Raw genomic sequence first — 25,312 nt, forward strand, 5'->3', positions numbered from 1 at the left:
ACTACTTGAAACCTAGTCTGATTTTTCAACAGGAGGGTCAGTGATCCATGGAAGAAAAATGACTTGTGCCTGGCAATGACTGAGGTGGAAACAGGAGAATAATAAGAAAAGCTATTTAAAAGTGTCTTTGATGAAGATGATTCCTTTTTTTTTTTTTAAGTGGAGGATTGGGGTTTAGAATGTGGCAGGTCACTCAGCCTTTTGTGAGAGCAAGCAAGAGAAAGTCTATGAAACTTTGTCCTACACAGAACTACACCTAAAAGTCTCATCTTTGCGTGCCTTTGTCCGTGCATAAACCTTTGAGTGACTTGCTCACCTTTTAAAGTTTCAAAATTAACTAAAGAAATGGAGCGTTTTAAATCTAGAGTGTCTGTGTCTGGGAATGGAGTAGCAGTGACTTATCAGGAGCAATTAAAACAATTGAAAACCTTACTTATGTAGTGCTGTTTTAGATAGATTTGTCCTAGTTCAGGTGTCAAAGCATATTGTAGAAACCAGGAAATGGGCTTTAGAGGTCTTGAGTTCATGGCTAAAAATGTTTCTTGTGTTTACAGGAGCACTAAACATCCAGTGCCAGGGGAATATACAAAAAGTTATGGAAAGAAAGAATGGAAGTAAGTTAAGTTCCAGACAAATTATTAAAGCTCCATAAGACACAAGTGCCTCCTGATAAAACCATTATCTAGGTGGCTGCGCCTGGTCTGCAGTCGAAGCACTCTGTTATACACGGTTTTGATTAATAGTGGCTTGGAAGATTGAGATCAACATGTTTTAGAAGCCTAATGAAAGACTGAAGAGAAAACAAGTTCATTTTGGCTTTGTTTTGTTTTGCCTTCAGACTTACTTCCTCATAATGAAACTAAAATTTTGTGGGCCTGATTCTGCTTTTAACAGGAGTCAAGGTTAGTGCTGCGTCTTAGCCCAGCACCTTTAAAATAATTTATGGATTCTTTTTTTCTATGTCAGTGAATACGTAAACCAAGGAGGCCGTTTTCAGTGACACTGAGGCTCTTCAGCAGAGTAAAGAGAGAAAGAACAGAGCAGTACAAGTCAGTAGCTTGTGACTTGAAACCTGGGTTCAGTTACCTACCATTGTCTGTGACGTTAGGGAAGCCACTGAGCCTCAACTTACCTTTATTCTCACTTGAAAATGAAGATAATAGTGCTCCTGTATCTCAGGACTGTCATGGGAATGCTAATGGTAGGTCCTTTGAGGAGAAAGAGGTCTTGTTACAGGACCCCAGTTAGAAGCATTTGGTATAACAAATGCAAGGGCCAAACTTTAGTGACATTATGCCAGTTGATTTCAGCAAAAGTGATTCTTATTTCTATTCTCTGCAGAGAGGGAGACTACCACTCGTGGATGATTTTTATTTTCTACTCTCAGATTATTCAAATTTCCATTAAGCTAGACCTCCAGCAAACAGAATAGAGTCTTTTTCTCTCTGGTCCTCTTTCCTAAGTATAACTAATGGCCTAACTGGTTAAGGGAAATATCTTTTGGAACTTGCATTGATTATTCTTGATAGTTACTTAGTGTTGTTTCAGAGGTTTGTGATGACCCTTACATTCTTTATGCAATGCTTAAAGTTTGTGGATTTGGGATAAGACGAGTGTTCTGCTATTATTGATGGGCTATCCCCTTGTACACCCTCACTGTGTGGAGATGTGTAGAGCACAACGCCTATGCGATCTGCCTGAGATAAAGTGTAGTGCAGAGCATCCAGAAATACAGAAATGTAATACCTAAGCACCTGGCTCTTTTTCCTTCCCTTTGTCCTTGAGGAGGAGTCCATCTCACTTGTCATCAGGGATGGCATTTCTGTTTCTCAGGAAGAACCGGGCACCTAAAGATCAAGCCCTGCCTTAGCGTAATGCTGCAGAGCTGTCCTAGTAATCAAGATTAACATCCAGGGACTGAGGCAAGTACTTGAATCTGGCTCCAAGTGATTTATCTTTTCTTGAAATCAGATTGTTGCAGTGATACCCATATCAGATCCTTGTGATAAGTCTTTCTGTAAAGACAGTTCCAAAGAAACCGGTATCTGCTCTGAATAAAGGAAAATAAAATATTTTTCCAGTAAGATGAAGTCAGCTGCTTGATGCTGTAACTGGTGTGAATGCTCTTAACTCCTATTAACCTTTTCACATTGTACTGGTGTCCCCAGAGAAATCAAGAATCTGACAGAGTGCTGCTTTGTAATGGGCTGTGGGTTAGAAGTAATGAATCACTTACAGGAAGTTGTCTTTGCTGGAATATAAATCATTATTTAGTCTCCAAAGCAAGTCTCAAAGTGCTTAAAAAAATAATTAAAGAAATCATCTATTTTGTACTCTTAGCAGATCCTTCAGCGGCTCCCTGATGTTGGCACAGGCAGCACAGAAAGAGTTTTCTAAACCTTCTGTCGGTATTAAAATCTGAACTTTTTACCCTGTCTGTAAACCAGTATTGCCCTCCCTTCTGTGCAAATTTAATAGTATTTATTGTTTAGCCTTTGCATTGTACTTTCCACCCACAGCACTGGAGTACAGCACAAAGCTTGCCCTGTTTGTGCCAGGAGCTGAACTGTTTCTGTGCTCATGTCAGAGAGGAGGAAATGAGGCACTGAGAAATGACCATCCGTTGGCACCTGCTCTGGAACAGGACCCATTTCTTCTTGTGAGTGTTAATCAAAGCATGAGCTTGAAATTGCTCTCTTTTTTAGCCTCCCTCACCTTTGCTTTTGAGTTGTGGTTCATCAAACAATTTTGACTGTTTCACTTCCAAAGTGACATTAAAGTGTGGAAAAGTGCTTAAGACTGATCTTCAGTTATAACTTCATAATGAAACTGTCTGCTCTGTGAAATTTTCCAAGCCTGAAAATCTCCTTTGGTAAGCCTATTGCACTTCAGTTCCTCGACAATAGGCTTTTAAAATATTTTACAATGGGACATTTTTTTAAGAGAAAATATTTTAACTAGGACACTAACTGTCCTTGGGCTTTCTGTATCATATGAAAGGGGCTCTGATGTGATTACTGTGCTACAACTCTGTTAGATAAATTGAAGGACCTTTCCCTTTTCAGCAGCTCTTGGATACATATCAGAAGCAAACTTTCCTTTAATATAGGCTTTGCTCTTTTTGTCTTTTCTGTGATGCACTTAAAGATAGCTATGTAGTGTCACATAATAGCTCAGAAATAATATTGATAGCAAAATGATGTATAGTGCCTTTGGGCAGAAGATGAGGACACACTGGAAGACTGTCTTGATATAGCAAAACATCCATCTTTTTATGTGTTTATTTTTAAAAAATGCAAGTCGCTGGTCTTTCTAGCAGCTTGCTCTTGACAGCAACTGCAAGAACTACTTTTGTACTGACTTTTCATCATGGAATGTTTTTGTATTGTTTCTGGAAAAAAACCATGCAGATGCATTTTAGTGCTACAACCAGTCTTCAAAAACATTTTCCAGCCCCTTATTAGAAACTCTGTAACAAGTTAATTATGTCGTATATCTAATGATTGTTCTATGCAGTCTTTGCTTCCCTTCTACTATGTGATGACTATTGTGTAACTGTGACGTGATGGAAATTTTGGATTTTATACTGTGGTCAGTGCTCAAGGAAATTTTGCTTGCTTGTTTATTTTGAATAAATGTGTCTAGACCAGATCTGAATTTCATCTGGAAGTGAGGTTTACTGAGATCAGGCTTCTTTGGGTAGCATGTGCATACTGGCTTTGTCCTATGTAACATGCAATCTAGGCCAAGAGGTGCAGGTTACGTTGGGGTTTTGGACTTTTAAAAAGTAAAACAATATAGAGAGCAATAACTTGGAAGAACAAAAGGTGGCTTTTGGAGCACTTCTTTGGGAGGCAACAAAACCCATGTTCTCCCACAAGTAAAGAAGTGTGTGATAAATGAAGATGGTCCCCATGATACTCTTTGTTTCTTCTCCCCTGGCTCTTCCTCTGCAGGAGGATGCTTAGAACCCCTGAAGCAGGGTTTCAGCAAGCCACATGTCTCCCAGGTCCTCACCTCATCAGGAGGAAGAGAAATGCACAGCAAGCAAGCCCTGATGCGGATTAATAATCTATTTTTATTTTTTTTTTTTTGATCAACAGAGCACTGGAACAGGCTGCCCAGGGAGGTTGTGGAGTCTCCTTCTCTGGAGACATTCAAGACCTACCTGAACACATTCCTGTGCAGCCTCATCTGGGTGTTCCTGCTCTGGCAGGGGGATTGGACTAGATGATCTTTTGAAGTCCCTTCTAATCCCTGGCATTCTGTGATTCTGTGTAATGTGTAGCGTTTAAAATCCCTTTTCAAGATCTTAGGTCTCAGAACTGGTAAGCTGTGACACAGCAGCACCTGCTAGTGTGTCTCCAGAGCAGAAAACCTGATCCCCAAGTGGGTGCAATCACATCTTTGCCTCCTTAGGAAGTGCAAGGTTGCTAACATAATCTATGCTTCTGAGATTACTTTGGTTTTCTGGCTGCTGAGCATGTCCTGGTTGCTTAATCAAGGCACATTGAGCCTTAGTGTGATATTTCAGCTTTCTGTTTTGCTCTGTCTTTGAGACCAATGCCAGAAGTTCACTCTCTATGAAAAAGACCCGTGCATTGAAGCTGACTGGGAATTGACAGGGCCCTGCTTACAAAGTCACAGTGTGTGCCAGAGCTAAATACATCATTATAGCACTGCCACTCTGTTTGACATCATATTTGTTGCTTTTCATTATTCCAGGTGTTTGCAGCTCTGTGTTAAGGGAGGACTGGAAGTGCACTGTGCCTGCAGCAGCGCTGGGAAGCAGACTGTTACATCCTGGTATGATATTGCTGGTGTTTGAAGATGCAAAGGGCAGGGAGGGGCTCGGAAGGGGGGAGAGACTGTTCTCACCTGATGTAGTTTTCTTTCCTTGTGTGAAAATTTGGCTTATTTGGAAAGAAAAAAAAAAAAGAGAGAGAGACAGAGAGAAAAATATGAGAATTATACTAAAGCTGGAAGTCTTACTTGTGGGTGAACACTGCTGAATATTAGAGGAACTGTCAGGTTAAATACTTGCCCATGGTGACTCTAAAGGTCCTGCATCCGATCCTTGTGAGTCACCATCTCTAACTGTTCCAAGTCCAGTTTGTTTCTACTGAAGGCAGTCAGTACAATATGCATTTCCCTCCAGACTGTGTTCATGTCTTCACGTTTGTTCTGGATTTGCTGGTATCGCTATTTCTGCCTCCGCCCTTTGCATTCAAATTGATGCAAAGACTGAAATTCTATGATATTTTTTGCATGTCTGCTCTTGCCAAATGGGCTGGCAAATATTTCACATGGTTTTACTCTGACATTCCCACCTCTGTCCTGGTCTCCTTGATCCATGAAGTTATGCAAATATTTGCTTGCTTAAACAAATATTGATGACATATTAGATTGACTAGAGTAGATTTTACCACTGACTTCATCTATTGGCAACAAGATCACTCTGTTCTTCTCAGTTGTTTTCCTACTGTTGCATCTTGGATAATGTGTTAATATTTCAGCCCCCCCTCCAGAGAAGGAAAATATTCTGTGTTCTCACATCCAAGATTCTTTTCTCTGTCTTTCACTGACTGGAAAGCCAGTGGTTACATTTGACTGAACGTTACCTCATGTTTGGCTGAGGGTAAGACTCTGCACATAGGTTGGAATAACAAGCTATTGTGTATAAGCTACTAGAAGGCAGAAGAGAGGAAAAGAATTTCAAATACTTTGAAATGGAAGAAGGTAGACTTCCTCCACAATAAATGAGAAGCAAAGTGTACAGAAACACTTACTGCAGAGCAAACGGTATGTGTTGATTCGCTCCCTAATCCACAATCTCCAACACGAAGAGAAAAATGGCATTAAAGGCATCTCTTACTAGTTGAAAATTTCCTTAAATTCGAGACTTGCTATAAATTAGTAATGACGGTAAATAAGGCATGGGAAACAGAAGTCATATAATCCAGAAAAATTCATACCTGTAAGTCAGAAGGTATGAGAAGAGGTAGGGAGAAAACAAGCTTCCCCTGTTAGTGTGCTGTCATACACGTGAAAAATTAGCAACATTTTCATTAAGCTAGCAGGAACTGTGTGTCACGTTGCCTGATTTAAACTCTACTTGGCATTATAGGAAGCCAAGAATCGAAAGCTGTATTGCAGCGCTGGGAGGGTCTTGCTGCAGCAGTGGGGAGGAGAGCAGAGGCTGCTGGCTTTCCGAGGCAGTGCAGTTGCATTCCAGGTGGTCAGATGCTAATTGCTAAATACTTTGCTAGACAAATATAAGCCTTTTTTTCAAATTACTCAACGGTTTATTTTATTTGTGAAGCTTAATAGGTACATTTGTATCAGAAAAGGCAATGTACCAATCTTTGTGTATGCTGTTTGCTATAGTAGAGATTCTCTTAACCTGTTTCAAATTGACAAGCTCTATAACTTCGTTAGTTTCAACACACCTTGTTAATTGTTCACATTATATTGATAGAGACTTTTTAAACTTTCATGTTACCCAATAACTTATCACACATCTGAGTCACTAACAAGGTTTGAATTCCATGTGGCTGTGCTTAACGCCTCCGTCATGTGGTGCGTGGAGCACAGTTACCCCTGTACTTAGGCGCCTCAGTCTGATGGATGGAATTTTGGAGTGTTTTAAAGAGCACAGATTTAGATACCACTGTATTTTTGTGTGTGTCTTTGTGCTGTTTCTAGATGGTAAAGCTTGAAACATGATTGCAGCATGACTTGTAACTGCTCTGGATATAACGTGTAAGGAGAAACAGGCTTACTTTTGCAGGAGGAGGTGCGTGCATGTAAACAAGGCTGTGCTTAAACTAAAAGCAAACAATTTGAATATCAATGACTATTCTTGAAACCATTCCATAACCCATAATATTTTGTTAAATAGTGTTACGCTACATCTAAGCCTTTTGTGCATTTCCACATGCATATTACGAGCAGCTCACTATTATGTGTCTTTGAGCATGTGTGGAATGACACTTGAATGGGCTAGACTCAAATCAGACTTTAATAAATAAATCAGGCCATTTTAGCAAACCATTTGACCCTTGGTCCTACAAAGGAAGCCAGCTGGATGGATCTTTTGTTTTTGCTGAACTGTGTGTGCACTTCTGGGGCAACAAGAAATGATGGACAAAATATTTAAATTTACATAATGATCGGCATTTATCGGTGTTTTCTGAGGTAAACACAACTTGCTTTAAGACATAAGTGACTGTAACACATTAAAGCACTCATGCAGTGAGATTATGTTCATATCTTATTTTGGCAAATACACTAAATTCCATTTGTGTTGCGGACTCTTTTCCTTCTTTCATGTAGCACACAGCTGGATTGCATTTGTATGGGTGAGAGAGCAAGTGTTTGGCTTTAGGTGAAAATGCTTATTGAATAGCTGTGCAGACTGCTTCCTCCTTCCTCTCCCAGATTGGATGTGTCTTGTCTATACCTGGGTCAGTGAAATCACTCCACTGAAAGATGCTGAGAGGTAAAAAGCATCATCAACTAAAATGCTTATCTTACAGATAGTCTAGAACCACAGCATTCTGTTCCAGTGTTGTACTTATTTTGCTAACCTGGCTTACTTGGAAACTAATCTAGATCAGCGAATAAAATGCTTACTGTAAAATTCAGTACAGATTTGCCCTGTAGTGAGGGGATATGATCCTTTTCAGATTAATAGGAGCTGTTTGTTTGTTTTTCCTGATTTCATCTGGAGGGGGCTTGAGCACCCATTGAAGGCTATCTGTCTGCAAATGTTATTTTTCTTTAAAAAGGTTTATGATTACTGAGACTGAGGGGTGACCTTATTAATGTTTATAAATATATAAAGGGTGAGTGCCACGAGGACGGAGCCGTGCTCTTCTCCGTGGCAAACAATGATAGGACAAGGGGTAATGGGATCAAGCTGGAACACAAGAGTTTCCACTTAAATTTGAGAAGAAACTTCTTCTCGGTGAGGGTGACAGACACTGGAACAGGCTGCCCAGGGGGGTTGTGGAGTCTCCTTCTCTGGAGACATTCAAAACCCACCTGGACATGTTCCTGTGCGACCTCACCTAGGCGTTCCTGCTCCAGCAGGGGGATTGGACTAGATGATCTTTTGAGGTCCCTTTCGATCAGTATCTCATACTGAGATACTAATAAACAAAACACTAATTATCCCCTTCCATTGGCATAATGGGGGAAAAAGCAACCGCCTAAAGGAGGTGAGCCACAGGGAAGAGAAGAGGACGGAGGGGAAGGCTTTCTCTTTGCTTTCCCAGCTGGCCGCCCATACTGGTCACGGACCACGGGCGCTCAGACCTGCAGGCGCGACCCCCTAGTGGCCGGGTCCCGGTGCCCGTTCTGCGGCCAGTGGGGCAGAGCCCGGTTCGGGTGGTGGCTTCCCCGGCCCAGCTGGCAGCGCCGCAGCGCTCTAAGGCTTCGAAGCCCCGCGGCTTATGCGGAATAAAACCGCCGCCTGCCCAGCCTCCGGGCGGCCCGGGAGAGGCGGCCGTGGCTCGATGCCCGCCCAGGGTGGGGCCTGGCCCGGCCCCCGGGTGCGAGAGGCAGCGGCAACGCTCCCTCCCTCCCTCCCTCCCATGCTACTCAGTGCTCCGTGTGGCTCTGGGCGGCGGCTGCTCGGCGGACGCGCTCGCGGTGAGGGCGCTGCCCCGCGTTGGGGCGCTGGGGGGAGGCGGGTGGCGGCCGGGCCGGCGCTCACTGTCACATCTCTCTTTGCAGACTGAATCTTTGCATCTCTCTGCAGACCCACACTCGGCTCCGGCCCGGCGGATCCCAGAGATGGCGAAGGTGAGGCGGGCACCGTGCGGACCTGCTGGCGGCCGCGGCCTCTCGGCGGGCTCGCTCCGGCCGGTCCCGGGACGTTCCCATCTTGTCCGTCTCTTTACTTTTACTCCTCACTGATTTATTCTCGGTCTCCCTTAAAATAATCCATCGCCAAGGCTGGGGAGACGCGGAGGGGAGGGGGACGGGGAAAGCAGCTAATCATGTGAGGCGTGCGTCAGGCACAACTTTTTTTTTTTCCGACAGTTTCCACTAATTTGGCCAAGTTTTTGGTCCCGCGTGTTTATATTGTGCCTGGGTGGAGGCTCCTTCCACTAGAGGAGGAAGGAGAAAAAAATGCCACGGTGGCTGTGCCCCGTGGAGGCTTCGGGGTCGGTCCCCTCGTCCCCAGCGATGCCGTATCGAAATTAATATTTCTGGAAGGCTTGCCACTGTTGCACAGCGCTTCGGCTGGTATTTCTTTCCTTTGCAGCCTTTGTGTCCCTCATGTTACGTCTGAGCCCAGATGAAAGTTTGCAGAGCGGGGCAGATTCCAGAGTTTGTTTCTATAATTGCATCAAATGCATATGTTCTGAAAAGTAAAATAAGAGCTTAATTGTTTATTTATGGGTTTTGTACTGCTGTGGGAAGTGAAAGCCATAAAGTTGTGAGTGCCTTCACAAAGGCCAGGGTAATTGCACAGTAATGTAGTGGTAGTTTCATTATTTTAATGAGTGGAAAGATTAGTGGTGTTTAACACTCCTGTGAATATTTACTTGTATGCTATCTGGATTTAAAAGACAGAAAAGATGCCACTTAAAAAAAAAAAAAGATTTTATTTTTAATAGTATTCCACTAAATCCTTAAAGTTTTAGATTGGTTTGTTTGTTTTTTTGACAAAGAGGGGATTTTTCTTTCTTTAAACAACAAACATGGTTTGTATGATGCATCTTAAGAAAACAGGGACCGTGCCAGTGCAAGGAATCTGAGTGGAGGGATCTACCTGGACAGCCTTTTGTTATGGTATGTGTAGCTTTACTTATAGGCTTGAGGGTAACTTCCTTTTAGTAAGAGCATGGAAATTTGCAGTTCACTTGTGTATTCCACAGAGACACAAACTTTAAATCCCGATTTTTGTAAAATGAATATTTCATTCTTTGCTAGCGTAAACTGTTTTTTTTAATTGTCTTTATGCAGTAGAATTTTCTACTGCCTGAGGTAACACTCGGGGCGGATTTAGTAACTGTGGTGGATGGCGGTAGGTTGGAATCATTGGAACGCTGGGTAGGCCTTGTCCTCCAATTTCCACTTTCAGGTGGCAGCTTTCCACTGACTTCAGTAGTACTCTTTGCCTGTGTGACTGTTCTACATTTTGTTATGCCACGAAGTAATGGTAAGAAGTGAAAACGCCTATCAGTCATGAAATGTTGAGTGTCAGTTGATGGTAGTTATTTGTACAGCTAAAGATTTGGAGTTCAGAAAGGCTGCACAGCACAATGTACTAAAGTCCAGTTTAGTCTACATAGTATCACTGAAGAATAAAACCTTTAGGGAAGGTAAGTTATTTTTGGAGTCTTGGTCACTGAAGTATTTCTTCTTGTTCAGTTACAGGAAGATTTGAATTTTTTTTTCCAACAACCTGAGGGATTTTGTGTGTCCATGTCCAGGACAAAAATGTTTATTCATTTTGTGGGAAAACTCCAGCACACCATAACGTTCCGTGCAGACTGGTCTCTTCATGCCTGTGTTTATCTGTTTTCTTTGGCAGATCACTGCTGTTCTAACAAGCTGCCTTTACTCACCCATCTCTGTGTGTAGTGGTCTTTGTTAACGCAGAGAAGCACATGGTGCGATCTCTTCCTGCTTGATGAACTACCTGCCTTGGAAATGCTGCCCCGTGTTTGCTAATTTAGAAATCTGGAAAGAACACAGCAGGAATAGTTTCTGCTTGCATGCTGTGGACTGGTCTGTTTTGGTCTGCTACTCCTTATTTTTTCCCCGAATGTGAAGTTGAGACCATTCTGTGTCTCCCGCTGTAAAGTGCTGGGGAAGGAGCGCTTGCTGCAGGTGAAGGTGTGGCCGCTGTAGCTGGAGTTGCTGCTCTGCTGACGTGCGCATGTGACTTGGAGCGCAGGAATAGTGTTGCTAACTCCAGTAGTGCTTCAGGGCACGATGTCTCACATTCCAGAGTATAAACGCTTTTTCATTTTTCAGAATTGAGTCCTAAGCTGCTCTTTGGCTTTGTCGAGGTTACTTGTGAGGACAGGTGCTTTGAGTGTTTTTGCAAATGTCCCTTCGTTGATTCCTACATTACTGTTGCTTGCTCTTCTCCCTCTCTCCTGCCCTCTTTATTTTTCCTCCTTTATCTCCCCCATATCTTTGGAATCTCCGTAGCATACTGACTCAGAGTTCAACACAGATATTGTGTAACTCCATTTTTTTGTCAGTTTAAATTTAGTGAGGCAGATGTGAATACAGTCTGCTGACCAGAGCTTACTTATTCTTTTCATTTAAGTAGATGATCTGGAGCATTAATAAACTTAGGTGTTTTGTAAGGACAACTTTATAGTTGTGCATTGGGATCACCTCTGTGCCTATGTTCATCCTCTCACAATGTGATTTACGTCCTGCTGCCCTTGAAATTTTGGAAAGGATGTCGCGAAACAGGTTGTATATTTCTTACATGATGTTAGTTTTAAAGCAGAGTTTGAACTGGGGTCTCTGCGTCTTCAGTGGCCACAAAGGCTTTTGATTTAGCACACTGTATTGTGCTTTATTTGCAAGATGGCCGTGCTTGTGTAAGAAATCTTAAGGAAAGCTTTCATTTATTCTGGCATGTGACCTTCTGGGCTCTTTTCTGTCTTCTGAAAATAGCGTACCTTCTCTGTTTGTCAACACGTGTGCTGGAAAACATTCTCCATTTCCATTCTTAGCACTTCACAATTTTCCTGTGTCATTTTGTAAACAGCTGCTTTAAAAAAAAAGTCACATACCACCTTCTTCATTAGACACTGGTCTTCCCAGTAGCAAATGGATGAGACCCCATGTTCGTTGCTGCAGAGCAGGATCATGAAAGGGGGTGGCTCTTCATGTACGGGAAACCTGGCTGGTAAGAACTTGCTGTGAGCGGGCAGCCGGGAAGAAGTCTGAATTGGTTCAAGGATGGTCTTTTGTTTGCTGATAGTGAATGCTTTGTGTTTAGCACTGACTAAACATGGGATCTTGTGGGTGGGATATTTTTTATGTCCTTGGTGGGAAAAATTAAAAGGAACCTCACTAAGTGGCTATTGTTGATCTTACAGATAATGCTGTTGCCAGGATATGTGGCTGCATGACATCAAATTGTGAAACCTATTTGTCTCTTGGGAGAAGTTAACATAGCTCTGAGGTGCTGGTTAGAAACATCTCACCTGATGATATTGTATCTTCTTGTCCTTTTGCAAACTTTTGCTGGCGCAGAATAAACAAAAACAGAGAACATTAATTAGAACAATAAACAGAGAACAATGACAATAATAGAACAATAACAATAACAATAATAGAACAATAAACAGAGAACATTAATTAATTTTCTTGTTTGGAGGGTTATAAATTCTAAATGGAAATAATCTCTCTCTTTGAAGTATATATATATTTTTTTTCCTCTACCTGCCCTCTTCATGCTGAGTTTGTGCATCTCATACGTCTCTTTAGTCTCATCAGTAGGTATCTGGAAAAAAATGGAAGCCACTGTTTATTTCTAATGTATAATCACAAATTGCACTTTGTGCTACACATGATTGCTTAACAGCGGTCAGTGTATTGGGGAATGTTGAAATTAAAGAATGTTGGGTAGGTTTTGGGTGTTCTAATCTTGTAATATTCTTTCTGTTCAGGACTTGGCTGTTGTCCTTCTCTTTGTATTTTACTGCCCAGTGTAGGATGTTGCTATTCAGTAAGGGATCGCTCCAGATTACAAGTGGATTTGTTTCAAAGACTGTTTGTGTTCTCCTTTCCATGGACATGCTTTCAATTCTGCTGGAGGGGAAACTTAGTAACCAAAATAAAAACAGCCTAGGAGGCTGTAGTGTTATTGTGTATTTATTTGCATAAATGTCAAGGAACATTCTTAGAGATACTAAAAATATCATAATTTATTTACCTCTATAAAGTTATGAAATTTGTAAATAAATGTTAAATAGTTGCCTTTCAGTTCACTGTTTCTCATGTTAGATCAGGATGGCATAGCAGTTGTAATGCTGTGATCCATCTGCAAGAAACACTTTGTTTTGATAAAGTTTAAACTCTAATGTTGAAACTGTGGCTTAGTTGTCTTGCTTTTCTCAGAAACTCTTTTGTATGTGTTGTATGTTATTTTGTTAGAAACCCCTGGTTCATAGCTCCTATTTCAGATTCTCTGTGACGGAAAGTTGACTTCAGTGCTTTGGGCAGCGATGGTGGTGTAGAACGGGTGCTTACCCCCTCATTCTCTGGCCAAAAGGTGCCATGTTTGGGAAGGAGGCGGCAGCTCTTCCTTCCATGGACTGAGTTTAACTGTTGCAGAGTAAATGCTGTGTGTCAGAAGGGAACACCTGGAATGCAAACTGTGCCCAGACATGGAGAAAGTCTTTTAGACTACAGCTGCACCAGGAGGACTTCAGGAACTGTTCATCAAGCTTAGTGTATGTTGATGGCTTCTGCACAATGTTTTGGAAAAGAGATTATTGAAGGATTCTTCTTAGCTAATAAAAATGAGATGGATGATGCAGAGTTAAGTATAATCTGGCATACATTGTCTAAACCATTGTCTAAACAACACACGTTGTCACAAGACTTGAGAACTGTGAAGAGGAATTCCACTAATTCCACTTGCCTATAACAAGATAAGCAAAGGAAAACTTTAACTTTAAAAATCAATAACAGTTTCCTCTGAGATCTATTGACCATAGGTCATTTCCAAAGGAGAATTGTGGTAGTTCTGTAATATTAGTTAAGATGATATGAAACAAAACAGCAGGAAATACCTTTTTAAATAACATGCTGGCTGGTGTAGTGATAAGGGAGGAGGAGGAAAACAGAGGCTTTTCAGTCTTGGTACCAAATTAAATTCAGTTTATAAAATTGAGTCCCAAATCCTTGAGATTTGTTTTCATGATAGCCTTTGGAATTAGCTTGGAAAATGACACTAAGTACATGATGTTGTGCCTAAATTTGACGTACTGCCTCAAAACTTGCTTGTAATGGGAAAAGCAGAACGCTTCAACAGAATTGTCGTGCCTCTGGAGCATGCTGCATATTGGAAAGCATCTAGCAGAAAGAAGTTTGTCATTGCTATTAAACAGCATGACACTTTGTGTTACGATTTTCTGACATAGGAGAGGGGTAAACCTGAACCATTACTGCTTGTGCAGTGGGAGGGGTAGGGAGTCTCTGGCAGTAACAGAGGGGTGGCCTGGGAGGCAGCGGTGCCTCAGGGCAGGTTCAGGTTAGTGCTCCCCGGCTCTTTTTTCTCTCTGCTCTTCTGGCTGACCTGTCTTGGATGAGTACATTGACTTGAAACCAAAACACTGTGTGGCTGAAATTGCTAACTCGAGGGAAAGGCTGTACTGCGGAGGCCAGATGGCTGTGCTGCCTGTGTAATAATCTGGTGCTAGTCTCAGTAAGTGTCCTGGCACTCCTTTCATGCTCTTTCTTGAGGGTGGAAAAATGCCCTGCCTGTACTGATTACTACTTTTGTACAGCGATGCTTACCGTAAATTTCCCTTCAGCTGTTAGAAAAACCTCCCTATTCCCAAAACCCAGCTGTTTCCCCTTTTGGCCATTGCTGAACTTCTATAATTTGTAAATAAACTTCTGTGCTATACATATATAGGTTCATAAACTGTCATGTATAAATAAAGCAAGAATTTTGCATAAGGATGGTGAATATCCTTTTGTGTTTGACCCAAAGAGAAACTCCCTGAAGAGCAATGTTCCATAGAAGCGTAGTGGAATTATTTTTGTGTTTAGACAGGCTGATCTTTTATCCTTATGTTTGAACTGTTATTTATTTTTGGCTGTAAAATACTATGAGAAATGGAGCTGGACCACTTAAATAAAAAGTCGCTTATGTCAAAAGAAGCATGATGAAAAGTTGACAGCCATTGCGGAGTTCAGTAGGTCTCATTTGCAAGGCAGCGATAAAAATGAGTGAGATACTGGTTCAGAGCTCCTGCAGGTTTTTCTTGAGGAGACGAGGTTCTTATTTCCAAACATGACTTGGATCTTTGTGCAGTTTTTCTAGTATACATGATTTGTGCAATTATTTTCCTGAATTACTTTAGCAAATGATAATTTCTTAGTCATTTTCCTGCGTTCAGGTGTCACTGTTGTAAATACCAATCCTGCAAGCTACCGTTACGTAAATTTACCTGAACTTAGCTGGTGTACTGCTGAGTAAAACCATAGCAGTACCTTTTGAGTGAGAGCCATGTTTAAATACACACAGACTGCTATTTAGACAATTGCAAGAAAAATGCTGTAATCTTTTGGATTGTGGATTCAAATTTAGTCTGTACTCATGTATGGACAACTGAAAGATTCTATATCTTTGATTTCACAGTTTTTTCCCTTTCACCCCACCCCCTTTTTTCCCCTTTAGAACACCAGAGGCACCGTGACAGCCTTCTCTCCTTTTGATGCCAGAGCTGATGCAGAAGCCCTTCGCAAGGCAATGAAGGGAATGGGTAAGAACAATTTATTTTATGAAAAGGAAAGGACTCTGACTACTGCTTTGAAAACATCCTTTCTGGACTATATATATATATATATATATAAATATATATATATATATATATACACACTTATTTTTTCTTTTTTTTTTCCTTTGGCAGAGGAGGATAGGGTGTGCCTCTGCTTGTCATGGAATGAGAACTCCCCAGATAGCAGAAGTCTGGGCATGTCATAGTTTTGACTGTGCTGTTCTCAAGGATGTTTATTTTTATGTTAGCGTAAGTGAAAATAGAAGGTGATTTACAGGACTCATTAGAAATGGATGTTCCGCTGGCTTCTCTGCATGCAGGGTTTTACTGCACAGTAAGCTAGACTTGGAATTGACAGGTGAGAACTATGGAGGATTATGACAGTATAGTAGAGGCTCTGTGCTTGGAAAATGTACAACAGCCCCCTTGGTCTGAAGGTGTGTAAGCGCAGTACAGTTACTCTGAAGAAATAATTCAAGCACACAGCATAGATGTAGACTAATAAGTTGTCTGTAAACTCATGCTGTGGCTTTCTGCCCTAAAACTTCCCTGTGAGAACAAATCCTAGTTTGCTAATTTCTTTAAAATGCCTGCAGGAGGAAGCTGAAAGAAGGGAAATGTGACACACCTCAGCTTATTGACAAATTCAGTAGGGCTAGTAAGATGCTGTGCTGTCAGGGCTACTTTGCAAACTATTGTATATAAAATGCATAATAACTCCACACTTCTGTACTCTGGAGTATTTGGGGTTACTTGTCTGAGTTTTGCTAGGAGTCAGAAGATTATTTATTCTAAAGTAAATCTCTTGGTGAGCCCAAAGTTAAGGCTTCTCTGTAGAACACAGACTGGGACTAAGTGTTATGGCAAATGCCTGGAGTGCTGGGAGCAGTGTCTGGAACAGAGTGCTGATGGAGAAAAAACAACATGTAGGTCCTCCAGCCATATTTTTGCAACAGCAGAACACCAAACCTGACAGCTCAGCTTGTGGTATGGTGACATTTGTTATTTAAATGCTTCTGCTATTTGTTAGTAGGCTGTTATTTTCAAAGCACCTTTCATTGCCTTTTGAGTTTGTGCCACTGCTATTTGTTTTTTTTAGAGCGTGCTTGTAACTCTTTGTTCTTTCCAACTTCAGGGACTGACGAAGAAACTGTAATGAAGATCCTTACCAGCAGAAACAATGCTCAGCGTCAAGAAATTGCATCTGCCTTTAAAACCTTATTTGGCAGGGTGAGAAGACAAAAAATAACTAGAAATGAGCTGAATGTGGCCCAAGATGGTTACTTATAAACTGTGAGGCACATTTATCACATTCCCTGTAAAAAGTTCCTTCAAAGAGCATCTAGTTTTGTTTCTGTCTCCCCATCTCCCTCATTCTTCCGTATCCTTAGTTTCTGGCTAGGTTGGAATATTCCCTTTAGATCAGCACAAAGGAGTTACTTTCTTCTTCTGTATTTTGGTCCAATATGTCTTAGATGGGTTTCTGTGCAAAAGCTCCTATAGCTTCCTGTTAGTATGCTTCTAGTACTGACCTCATTGTCAATATGGAAGGAGTTATCAAATATTTTGATGCAAGGTCTGCAATGGAAGGTGATAGCAGGAAAAGAATTTTCTACAGCTAGAAAATGTGGCAGAGATAAAGCAACCCGATACCATAGAAGAGAACAAAACCAAGTATATTGGCAGATAAAGCCATAAGTGAGTTCAAAGCAAAGACAAATTGTTTTTTTCTCCTAGTGTTGTTGGATCCTTTACTACTCTGCCTGGGTAACCTTTGTTTCAAATAGCAAGTGCAGTGAGCAACTGGGGTTTAAAGAATTTCTATATTGAAAAAAAATATTATTAAAATATCACAATATGTTTCAGGTTTTCCAAATGCCTGTGTATGCTTTTCTTCTGCCTTGTTTGGCTACATTTGTTTTGGTTCAGGTACCAATTAGAACAAAAAGAGCCCTGTCCCTTGTGCTTTTTGATGTGTCTCCAGAGTCTTCCAGCTTGTACCCTTTTAAAATGCTTACTCCTTGTTTATTACAGCACTGTTTGTTCTGCCTTAGGATCTTGTAGATGACCTGAAATCAGAACTTACTGGCAAATTTGAAACGTTGATGGTATCTTTGATGAGACCAGCATATATTTTTGATGCTCATGCACTGAAGCATGCCATCAAGGTAAGAGGAGTGAGGGAAGTGAAGTAATGCATTATATGAAATGTTTGATGTTGTGTTTCAGAATGAGCTTTCAGTTGGTAAGGGAAATGCTAGCAGAAGTAGCTTTTTAAAATCGGGAGTGGTATGCTAACACCGGCTGTTATTTCTAATACCATAGTTTTGCATGGTTTCTTATTCATCCTAATAACTCATTAGAGATAATTTAGAAATCTAGTCTGTATGAAGTTTTAAGTGAGGTTATTTTAATGAGAAACTATGTAATTTTAAAGGAACAGAGTTGCTGTACATACAAATTAAAATGTACATAGCATAACACTCGTTCCTTCTGATTTAAATATAATGAGCAGATGTGCATGATGCTTTTAAATCATTTTTGCTGCTGAAGTGCAGTGCTGAAGTCCAGTGGACACCAGATTTTTCTGCTCTGAACAACCCAGGTTCTATAGCTATATACCTGTATGCACAGGCTGCAAATTAGTTCAGGGCATTTCATTAAAGTATGTTGTTTTTGTTTTGTTTTGTTGGTTTTTTTTAATTATTTTTTAATGTCTCACCTTGATTATTATTTAAGCTATACAGTGTTTTGCTCCTGAGGGATTACGTGGAACTCCAGAATTGATGGGCTAGCATACTTGTGTAAGCTGATGTCCAGCACTAAAATTCTGAGCAGGCATTATCTGTGTTGTTGAGTGTGTCCCCAGTAACACAGAGGGAAGAGTTTGCCCTGTCAGTGTTACCTTTCTAGCATTTCTCTCTTCAGCTGAATGCATTTAGTGCCTTTTTGGGAAGGCCAGCTAAACAATTTACAGTTTGTACATGTAGATATTTCAGTGTGTTTTCTTCCATGTGTTCCTATTTTTTTAGCTCTGTCAAACCTGTCTGATATCATCAGAAATTTAGGAATTGGATGCCCCTGGATTACTCACAGAACCTATTGATTAAACTGGAGGACATTGAACTTGACTAGTGTCAGTTGGTGCTTGGTTGGGTGACACACATAAGCTCCCAAGATCCTTGATGACCAACTGGTTAATATTTAGGCTTTAGTCAACTGTGCAAGCTAGTGCTCATGAACCCATGACCCAGCAAATAGTATCTCAGACAACAGAAACTTTAATCCTGGAAATTTTCTGTGATGTCTTTATATTCAGTGGGGGAAGGGGAGATGGCACCTGACAAAGAAACTGATAAAGGCCTTACTGACTAAAAGGAAAATACACATTCCCAAGCTCCTCTTATTGATTTAGGAGTCAAAGACCGACAGGGAAATGACAGAACAGATGGGTGTAGGAGGGAAAATAGAGATAGTGAAACAAGAGTCGTTTTGTTCTTGTCGCTTACAAAAAATGATATTGAACACAAGCTCATAGGATTTCAGAGAATGTGTATGCACAGGAGAAGATGTCGATACCAGCTGCAGTTCAGCTAAGGCGGTTAACAGCAGTGACTTCAGTGCAAGATGACGACTCAGCTAAGAGCACTAAGTGTGTGCTGAAGATTGTCCTATCCATTTTCACTGGGGCTGCTACTTGAGCCACTTAGAGTTAATTTAACTGTGCCTGCCTCACTGGTTGAGTAGGCATGTTCTTGAAACAATCTGTATTTTGAGAATGATTACGTGTAACCTGGCAGATTTGTATTTTGGATATCTTTGTATGCAGTTAGTGTTCAGATTTTCCTTATAGGAAGGATTGCAAACACCATGCTGAAGCAAAAAGTACACAGTATTGTATTTCAGTGTTGCTTTACGCAGTGACTTCTTTGGAAGTGCAATCAGCAATGGCCTATTTTTACAGGAAAAGTAGACTCAGGCTCGTGGAAACAAGATATTGCTTTGGCTTTTGTAAATTTTATCCTCATAAAAGTGAAGAGTGCCTGTTGTGCTTGCTGTAATATGAGTGCAGCAGCTTAAACTGATTTAGCAATTGTGTTGTAAAATGTGTGTGTTTGCAGTGGAAGAGAAGGTGGGTTTGACATAGCACAATTCACAGAAGGGTAGTGATCGTTTCTGAGTGGCTCTACGTTTATCTGTGTACTAGCTGATGAAAGACAGTATTTGAACTAGAGCTGAGATGGAAACGGTTACCCTGTTTGGTTACCTTGATGTTATTGACCCTAATAGTGAAGAACTGAGGTGTATCTGGCTGTTCTGGGACGTGGAAGGGCCCATCTGAATCCTGCAGCAGTGAGGCTTTAATAAGTGTTGAGTTGGTTTCGAAAACAATTAAGCTGGAACTGGAAGAAATTATTTCCCAAACCCCCACTATATACCAGATAAGAAGAAAATAGTTTTTCTTTATTTGGTCTGAATATATAAACTGATGCCAACTTTTGATTCTCAAAGGGAGTTCTTACTTTTCTTTTGTTATTCCACCAACTGATTTATACTTACACCCCTGCAGGGAGCAGGAACCAATGAGAAAGTGTTGACTGAAATTCTTGCCTCCAGAACACCCGCGGAAGTGCGGCAGATTAAACAGGTTTATCTGCAAGGTAAAGTTCAGTATAAAATAAAGTTCTGGGGTGTCTGTTCAGTTCTCTTAGTAGGATTTCAGCACATATTTCAAACAAGGTATCTCTGTGAGCTGACGGATGTGTCCAATAAATGGGATTTTGTTCTGCTGTGTTGCAAAACTTCACATTGAAAGAAACATGGAGTTTGAATTGTAAACCGAAAGAGTGTTTTGGTGCTATGGCTGCGATGCAGGTTGTGGTGTTTTGCACTTTATAGTTAGAATTAATGCAAATGCATTTCTTTTTCACCCATTATTTTCACCCTTTAATTGAAAGAGGATTTTCAGTAACTGGAAAATAGAAAACTGGTATAACAAGAAGAAACAGAAGTGATTTTTTTTTTTGGCTTTTGCTAAGCATTCTGTTCAAATGCATTTGTATTAAAACTCATGAAGCTTTTTGGTTGTCCACAGGAATATGTGATTTTACCCATGATTGTGAGGTAGTTTGTTTTTTGGGTCTTTTGAGGAAGTGCTTAATCCAGCACGTTTCTTTTACCTCCATGCAGATTCCTTGTATGCAAAAAATTCTCATGTCTGCCTAAAGTTTGAGGCAAATCTTAGTGTCTGCAAAGACAAAATTTACTAGTACTGGGCTCTTCTGGGATCACACTTGTACAGTTGTGAGACTGTTGCATTTTAGCATCACTCCAGATCTATGTGCTTTCTAGTTCCTTAAAGAGCTAAATCAATGCATGTCAACTGGTATTTTAAAATATTTTGAATAGTCTTCTCTTAGGTGTTAGGTGCTTTTTTTTTTCTTCCCTCTTTTACAATAATGTTAGGTTATAAATGAAGGCAGAATATGTCCTGCTTGTTAAAGCTATTTCTGATAAATGATTCCACAAGCTACGAGTCAAATTAATTTTTTGCTTTTCCTTGTTTTCTCCTCAAAATAGTAAGGAAGTCTGTAAGGTGGTGAATGGGTTTTTCTCTTTTCAGAATATGAGGCCAACTTGGAGGATAAGATAACAGGAGAAACGTCAGGCCATTTTCAGAGACTGCTGGTGGTCCTGCTGCAGGTCAGTATCTCTCTGTGTGCAGGGATATATGTATGGCTTTAACTTCTCTTTTCCTGCCTGACGTGCGTTTGTCTTTTTCTGCTTTACTGATCTGTGGTTCTAGATAGACCTGGTGATAGGTACAATTGGTTCTGAAAATGAATCAATTCCCATGACATGCATGGTCGGTCTTGAACTCTGCTATGGGTCATTTCCGCATCACTGAACTGAAAAACTGTGATGTTCGTGGGTATAGCAGAACGCCTGCTGCTTGATGTTTTGAAGAGAATAGGAGAACAGAACATTTATTTTGTAAAGGCACATGCAAACAGAGAGAAAAATCAGGTGATTTTGAAGAAGATGCATTAGGGGTTGACTTCTTGTAGTAACTCTTACAGGTTCAATACAACAGTTAAGTTGTTTTTTGATTCAACTTTTGATTCTTCAGTTTAACAACTTTTAAAAATTCTTTTTAGGCAAATAGAGATCCTGATGGCAGAGTTGACGAGGGTCTTGTTGAGCAGGATGCTCAGGTGGGTGAATGACTTGGATTTTGGGGCATTTTTACAAGTTACCTTGCAAAGAGAGTATACAGCTAGAATTCAAATGTGAGAGATAAATTGTTAATGTTCTCTGTGGGTGCTTTTTAATCAGCTTCCCTGTGCTTTTATACATTCTGGACAAAACCTGAAACATTGGGGTTAAGATTTTTGACAATTTCACATTTTGCTGTAAGGCATGTCTTGTTTTCCTTGTTACTTAATGAAGTACTGAATGGAACAGTGATTAGATCACTGGAAGAGAGGGTTAGAATTGCTGAGGCTTTGTGATCTGAGACACTCACTGTTGGAAAATTCAGAGATGTTAGTGGTTCATTCCTTAATATACAAACTTGAACTTCTTTCTAAATTCAGGCCTTACATATCATGTGTCTTCTGAATGTTATAATGAAATGCTAATGCTGTTTGGTGAGGGATGCCTCCATAGAGGTTGAAATAGTAAAAAGAGAAAATATACCAAGCATTCTGCTTTACTGTAGCCAGATGGCAGTTTAAGATGCCTCCAAAGAGTTTCTAGGGACTCACATATTGCCCTTAGCGAGTGTTGTCCGTGATGTTATCACTGATCACTAAACCTGTACCCAGCACTAAATTGGTATCTGTAGCGATTTCTCTTGCTGGTTGCTGTTGACTTTGTTGCTAGTTGTAGCGATGGTCAATATTTCTGCAATTGAATTACAGAGCTCATTTAATGCATATTTCTTCTTGAGTATTTCAGATAACTCTGGGCTAGATGTTTTGCTCTCGTAAATAGACAGTTGAGATGAAAGAAAAGTGTCAAGGAGGAAAAGCAGAATACCAGATGAACAAAACGTTCTCCTGATAGCAGGGCAAGATGGAGAGACAGACAGGCAAAATGGATTTTACTGGCACAGGCCTATCCTTTGTTATGTAAATTCAGAAATCATTGTTCTCCCGCTATTAAGGTTAATCCTGTGGAAACCAGAGCCTTGAAAATTAGTGAGGCCAATGTTTGAATCACTAACTAGACTGCTTCATGAAATTGTGTCTGTCTTGCCTTTAGCTGGGTTTACATAATTGAAGAAACCCATGAACCACACGCCTTGGCAGGTAGATAGATTCATTTTGACCTCTTTAATTGAGTTTAAACAAGCATCTAAATTTAGGAGGCACTGTACCTAAATGTAGAAAAAATCCTGGTTTTCTGAAGGGTCTCTGTGGTTTGTTGGGTACATTTGACTTGAGCTGGGACCCACACACAGATACGTTCTGTCACATTTCTCTTTATTCATATCTTTACATTCAACATCTAAGATAGCTGGAACAGATTCAGAGAATTTGCCAGGTGCAGATGGTGAGAATTGAGGTACATGACTATGCAAATGTAAGACTAATTCTGGCTTCCAAACATTTGTCTTGATTAATATTCTGGGAAGGATTTGAAACATTAGAGGGCAACCTTTTTATTCAGTGGTTATTTTTTTTAATTCTTTTTTTTTTGAGTCTGTGATTACTAAACATTAACTCAAAGCAGTTTGGGGAATGAACATTCATACTACGAGACAGTATGAACATGCAGGGAACTTGCAGGACTTTTCTGAGAATGCCTGGAAGTTTAACTTTTTGGAAGAGATTTTGTTAATATCACTTTTTAAAAAGTTATACAATTGATGTAAGTTTTGGGTATTGCACGGTGGAAAGGCAGGTAAAACCTTGGAGCTCACCTAAAATGCCATTCACAGCTTCTAGTTTGTCTAAAGAAATGCATTCCTGGAGTTTCTAAATGCTGTGCTGGGACTTCACATCTGCTACTGGGTGGAAAGTACTTGTATTCATTTTAAGAGCTTAGCATATATTATTTTGAACTAAATATCCTTGCATTGCCTTGATAGTTCCCCCCCTGCCCTTTGTACTCTGTACCATTCATGTTAAAAAGAGCATGCAGAATTCACAAATACATTTTGAATAGGATTATGGGACAAACATAATAGGAAATCTATAACATGCCATTCAGGTTTCACAATGTGGACAGACAAACGGCCAACAGCATTGCTGTGTAGCAGATTTGGTTTTGTGGATTTTTGTAGGAAATATTTGATTGCCTGAATATATATGGTAATCTGTTTGCCTGTCATCTGCTCTACTGAAAGAGGGACAAAAAACCACTATATACTACGATATCTACAAACCTTTCACCTTGCATGGTGTTTAGCACACGAATAGGAAAAAGGCTTCTGAGTGTCAGGAAAAGAACTACTTTCATTTTCCGAATATTTTCTCTTTCCCATTTTCCCCCTCCTGCTGTTTATTCCAACTTTTAGAAGCTTTTTATGTTTCTTAATGCTGCTAATAGCCCAGTCATTGTTTGCATTGACGAAAGACTTACTTGAAGAGCAATGAATGTGCTAAAATGATTAAAATCTGTTACTGATCTGGTTTCATGTGGCTAAGAATTTAGCAGCCCACAAATCCTGTTTCTGAGAGCTTCTAAATCCATCTTCCCCTCCTTTTGGGAAAACATCCTCCTGGGTCAAGTCAGTGTGGTTTTCCCATTGAGATGAATCATCATGAAATAAAGTTTTGCTAGTCTGATTTGAGAAAGGGACAGGGAAAAAAAGCAGTATTAAGAATGGATTTTATCTCCTGTGTTACCAGTTTCAGTAAACTTTAGGTTTTTGGGGAGGGACTATGTGCACAATTAATTTTAGGACCTTAAGCAATATTACTCATGTAAATACTTTCACAGTTAATTTCCAAAGTTATCATTTATTTCTTTCTAAAGTCAGTTCAGTACTTGGCAATTCTATTTCATTTTTTTTTTCTCTCTAGCTATAGCTTGTTAGGAAGTTTAATGCTCTTTAGAGTAAGACAAATAGAGCTTTTCAACAGTGTGTGTGGACTCATAACAAATGCTGTTGTTTGGATCTCTTGAATTCACAACAGGTTTTGTTTAGAGCTGGGGAGCTGAAATGGGGAACAGATGAAGAAAAATTCATCACCATCTTGGGAACCCGAAGCGTTTCCCATTTAAGGAGGGGTAGGTAGTATGGTTCATATATGATGATAAACTTCTGCCTGAACTCTGTGTTACCCAGTTGGTGGTAGAAAAGCAATTTCTGGTACTGCATTTGTCAAGCCCAGAAATCTTTAATCACCTTCCCTCTACTTGACACATTGAATTTTGTTTCCTGTGATTCAGTTTCCTCATAGCAGTGGTGATCCCCCGCTTGAAGGAGGGTGCAGTAGATCTGATGGACAGCTGGAGTGTTTCTTTCTGGATACTTGCTTGTTGGTGTTTGTTTTTCTTTTGAAAGAGGTCATGGCAATAGAAGTGATGCTGAGAGTCTGAGTCCTCAGGAGCTGATGGAGGTCCAGCTTTGAAAAGATCAAGCCTTTTGTAGGTGCACACCTTACTGTATGTTAGTAAAGAGACAATAACATTTTTCCCTGCTCCTTACCCATTGATAAGTCCATATTCCCAAGGTCTTGGGGCTGGAAATTTATGACCACAAAGTTTTGCTTTGTTTTTCCAATCTTTTTGTTTTTCTTTTTGAATCTTTTGATTCATTTGGATTTTCAAAGGTAATTTGGTTTGTGATTTTACTGTGC

At 40.3% G+C, this 25,312-nt stretch overlaps 1 protein-coding gene and 1 long non-coding RNA gene across 10 annotated transcripts in view; both read left to right on the plus strand.

The window, feature by feature from the left end:
* The window catches only part of ANXA5 (annexin A5), a 53,597-nt gene that overhangs the window by 22,539 nt on the left and 5,746 nt on the right, over positions 1-25,312 (plus strand). For 3 of the 9 annotated variants that reach the window (XM_065062150.1, XM_065062152.1, XM_065062151.1), the window contains exons 2-11: positions 2,520-2,659; positions 4,726-4,806; positions 8,740-8,808; positions 15,401-15,485; positions 16,636-16,730; positions 17,555-17,668; positions 20,071-20,161; positions 21,124-21,203; positions 21,659-21,715; positions 24,647-24,740. In XM_065062150.1, the coding sequence (XP_064918222.1) occupies positions 8,800-8,808; positions 15,401-15,485; positions 16,636-16,730; positions 17,555-17,668; positions 20,071-20,161; positions 21,124-21,203; positions 21,659-21,715; positions 24,647-24,740 (625 nt within the window). In that variant the 5' untranslated portion in view covers positions 2,520-2,659; positions 4,726-4,806; positions 8,740-8,799. Of the gene's footprint in view, positions 1-2,519; positions 2,660-4,725; positions 4,807-8,231; positions 8,656-8,739; positions 8,809-15,400; positions 15,486-16,635; positions 16,731-17,554; positions 17,669-20,070; positions 20,162-21,123; positions 21,204-21,658; positions 21,716-24,646; positions 24,741-25,312 lie in introns of those variants that run through there. The other 6 variants (XM_065062156.1, XM_065062158.1, XM_065062155.1 and 3 more) reach the window with 5 other exon arrangements.
* LOC135579396 (uncharacterized) lies at positions 9,106-13,272 on the plus strand. Its single transcript, XR_010472440.1, has 4 exons — positions 9,106-9,255; positions 9,738-9,804; positions 12,084-12,169; positions 13,144-13,272. It is a non-coding gene; the product is annotated as an uncharacterized LOC135579396 (long non-coding RNA).

This window comes from Columba livia, chromosome 4 (genome assembly GCF_036013475.1).
Source record: "Columba livia isolate bColLiv1 breed racing homer chromosome 4, bColLiv1.pat.W.v2, whole genome shotgun sequence".
NCBI lineage: Eukaryota > Metazoa > Chordata > Aves > Columbiformes > Columbidae > Columba > Columba livia.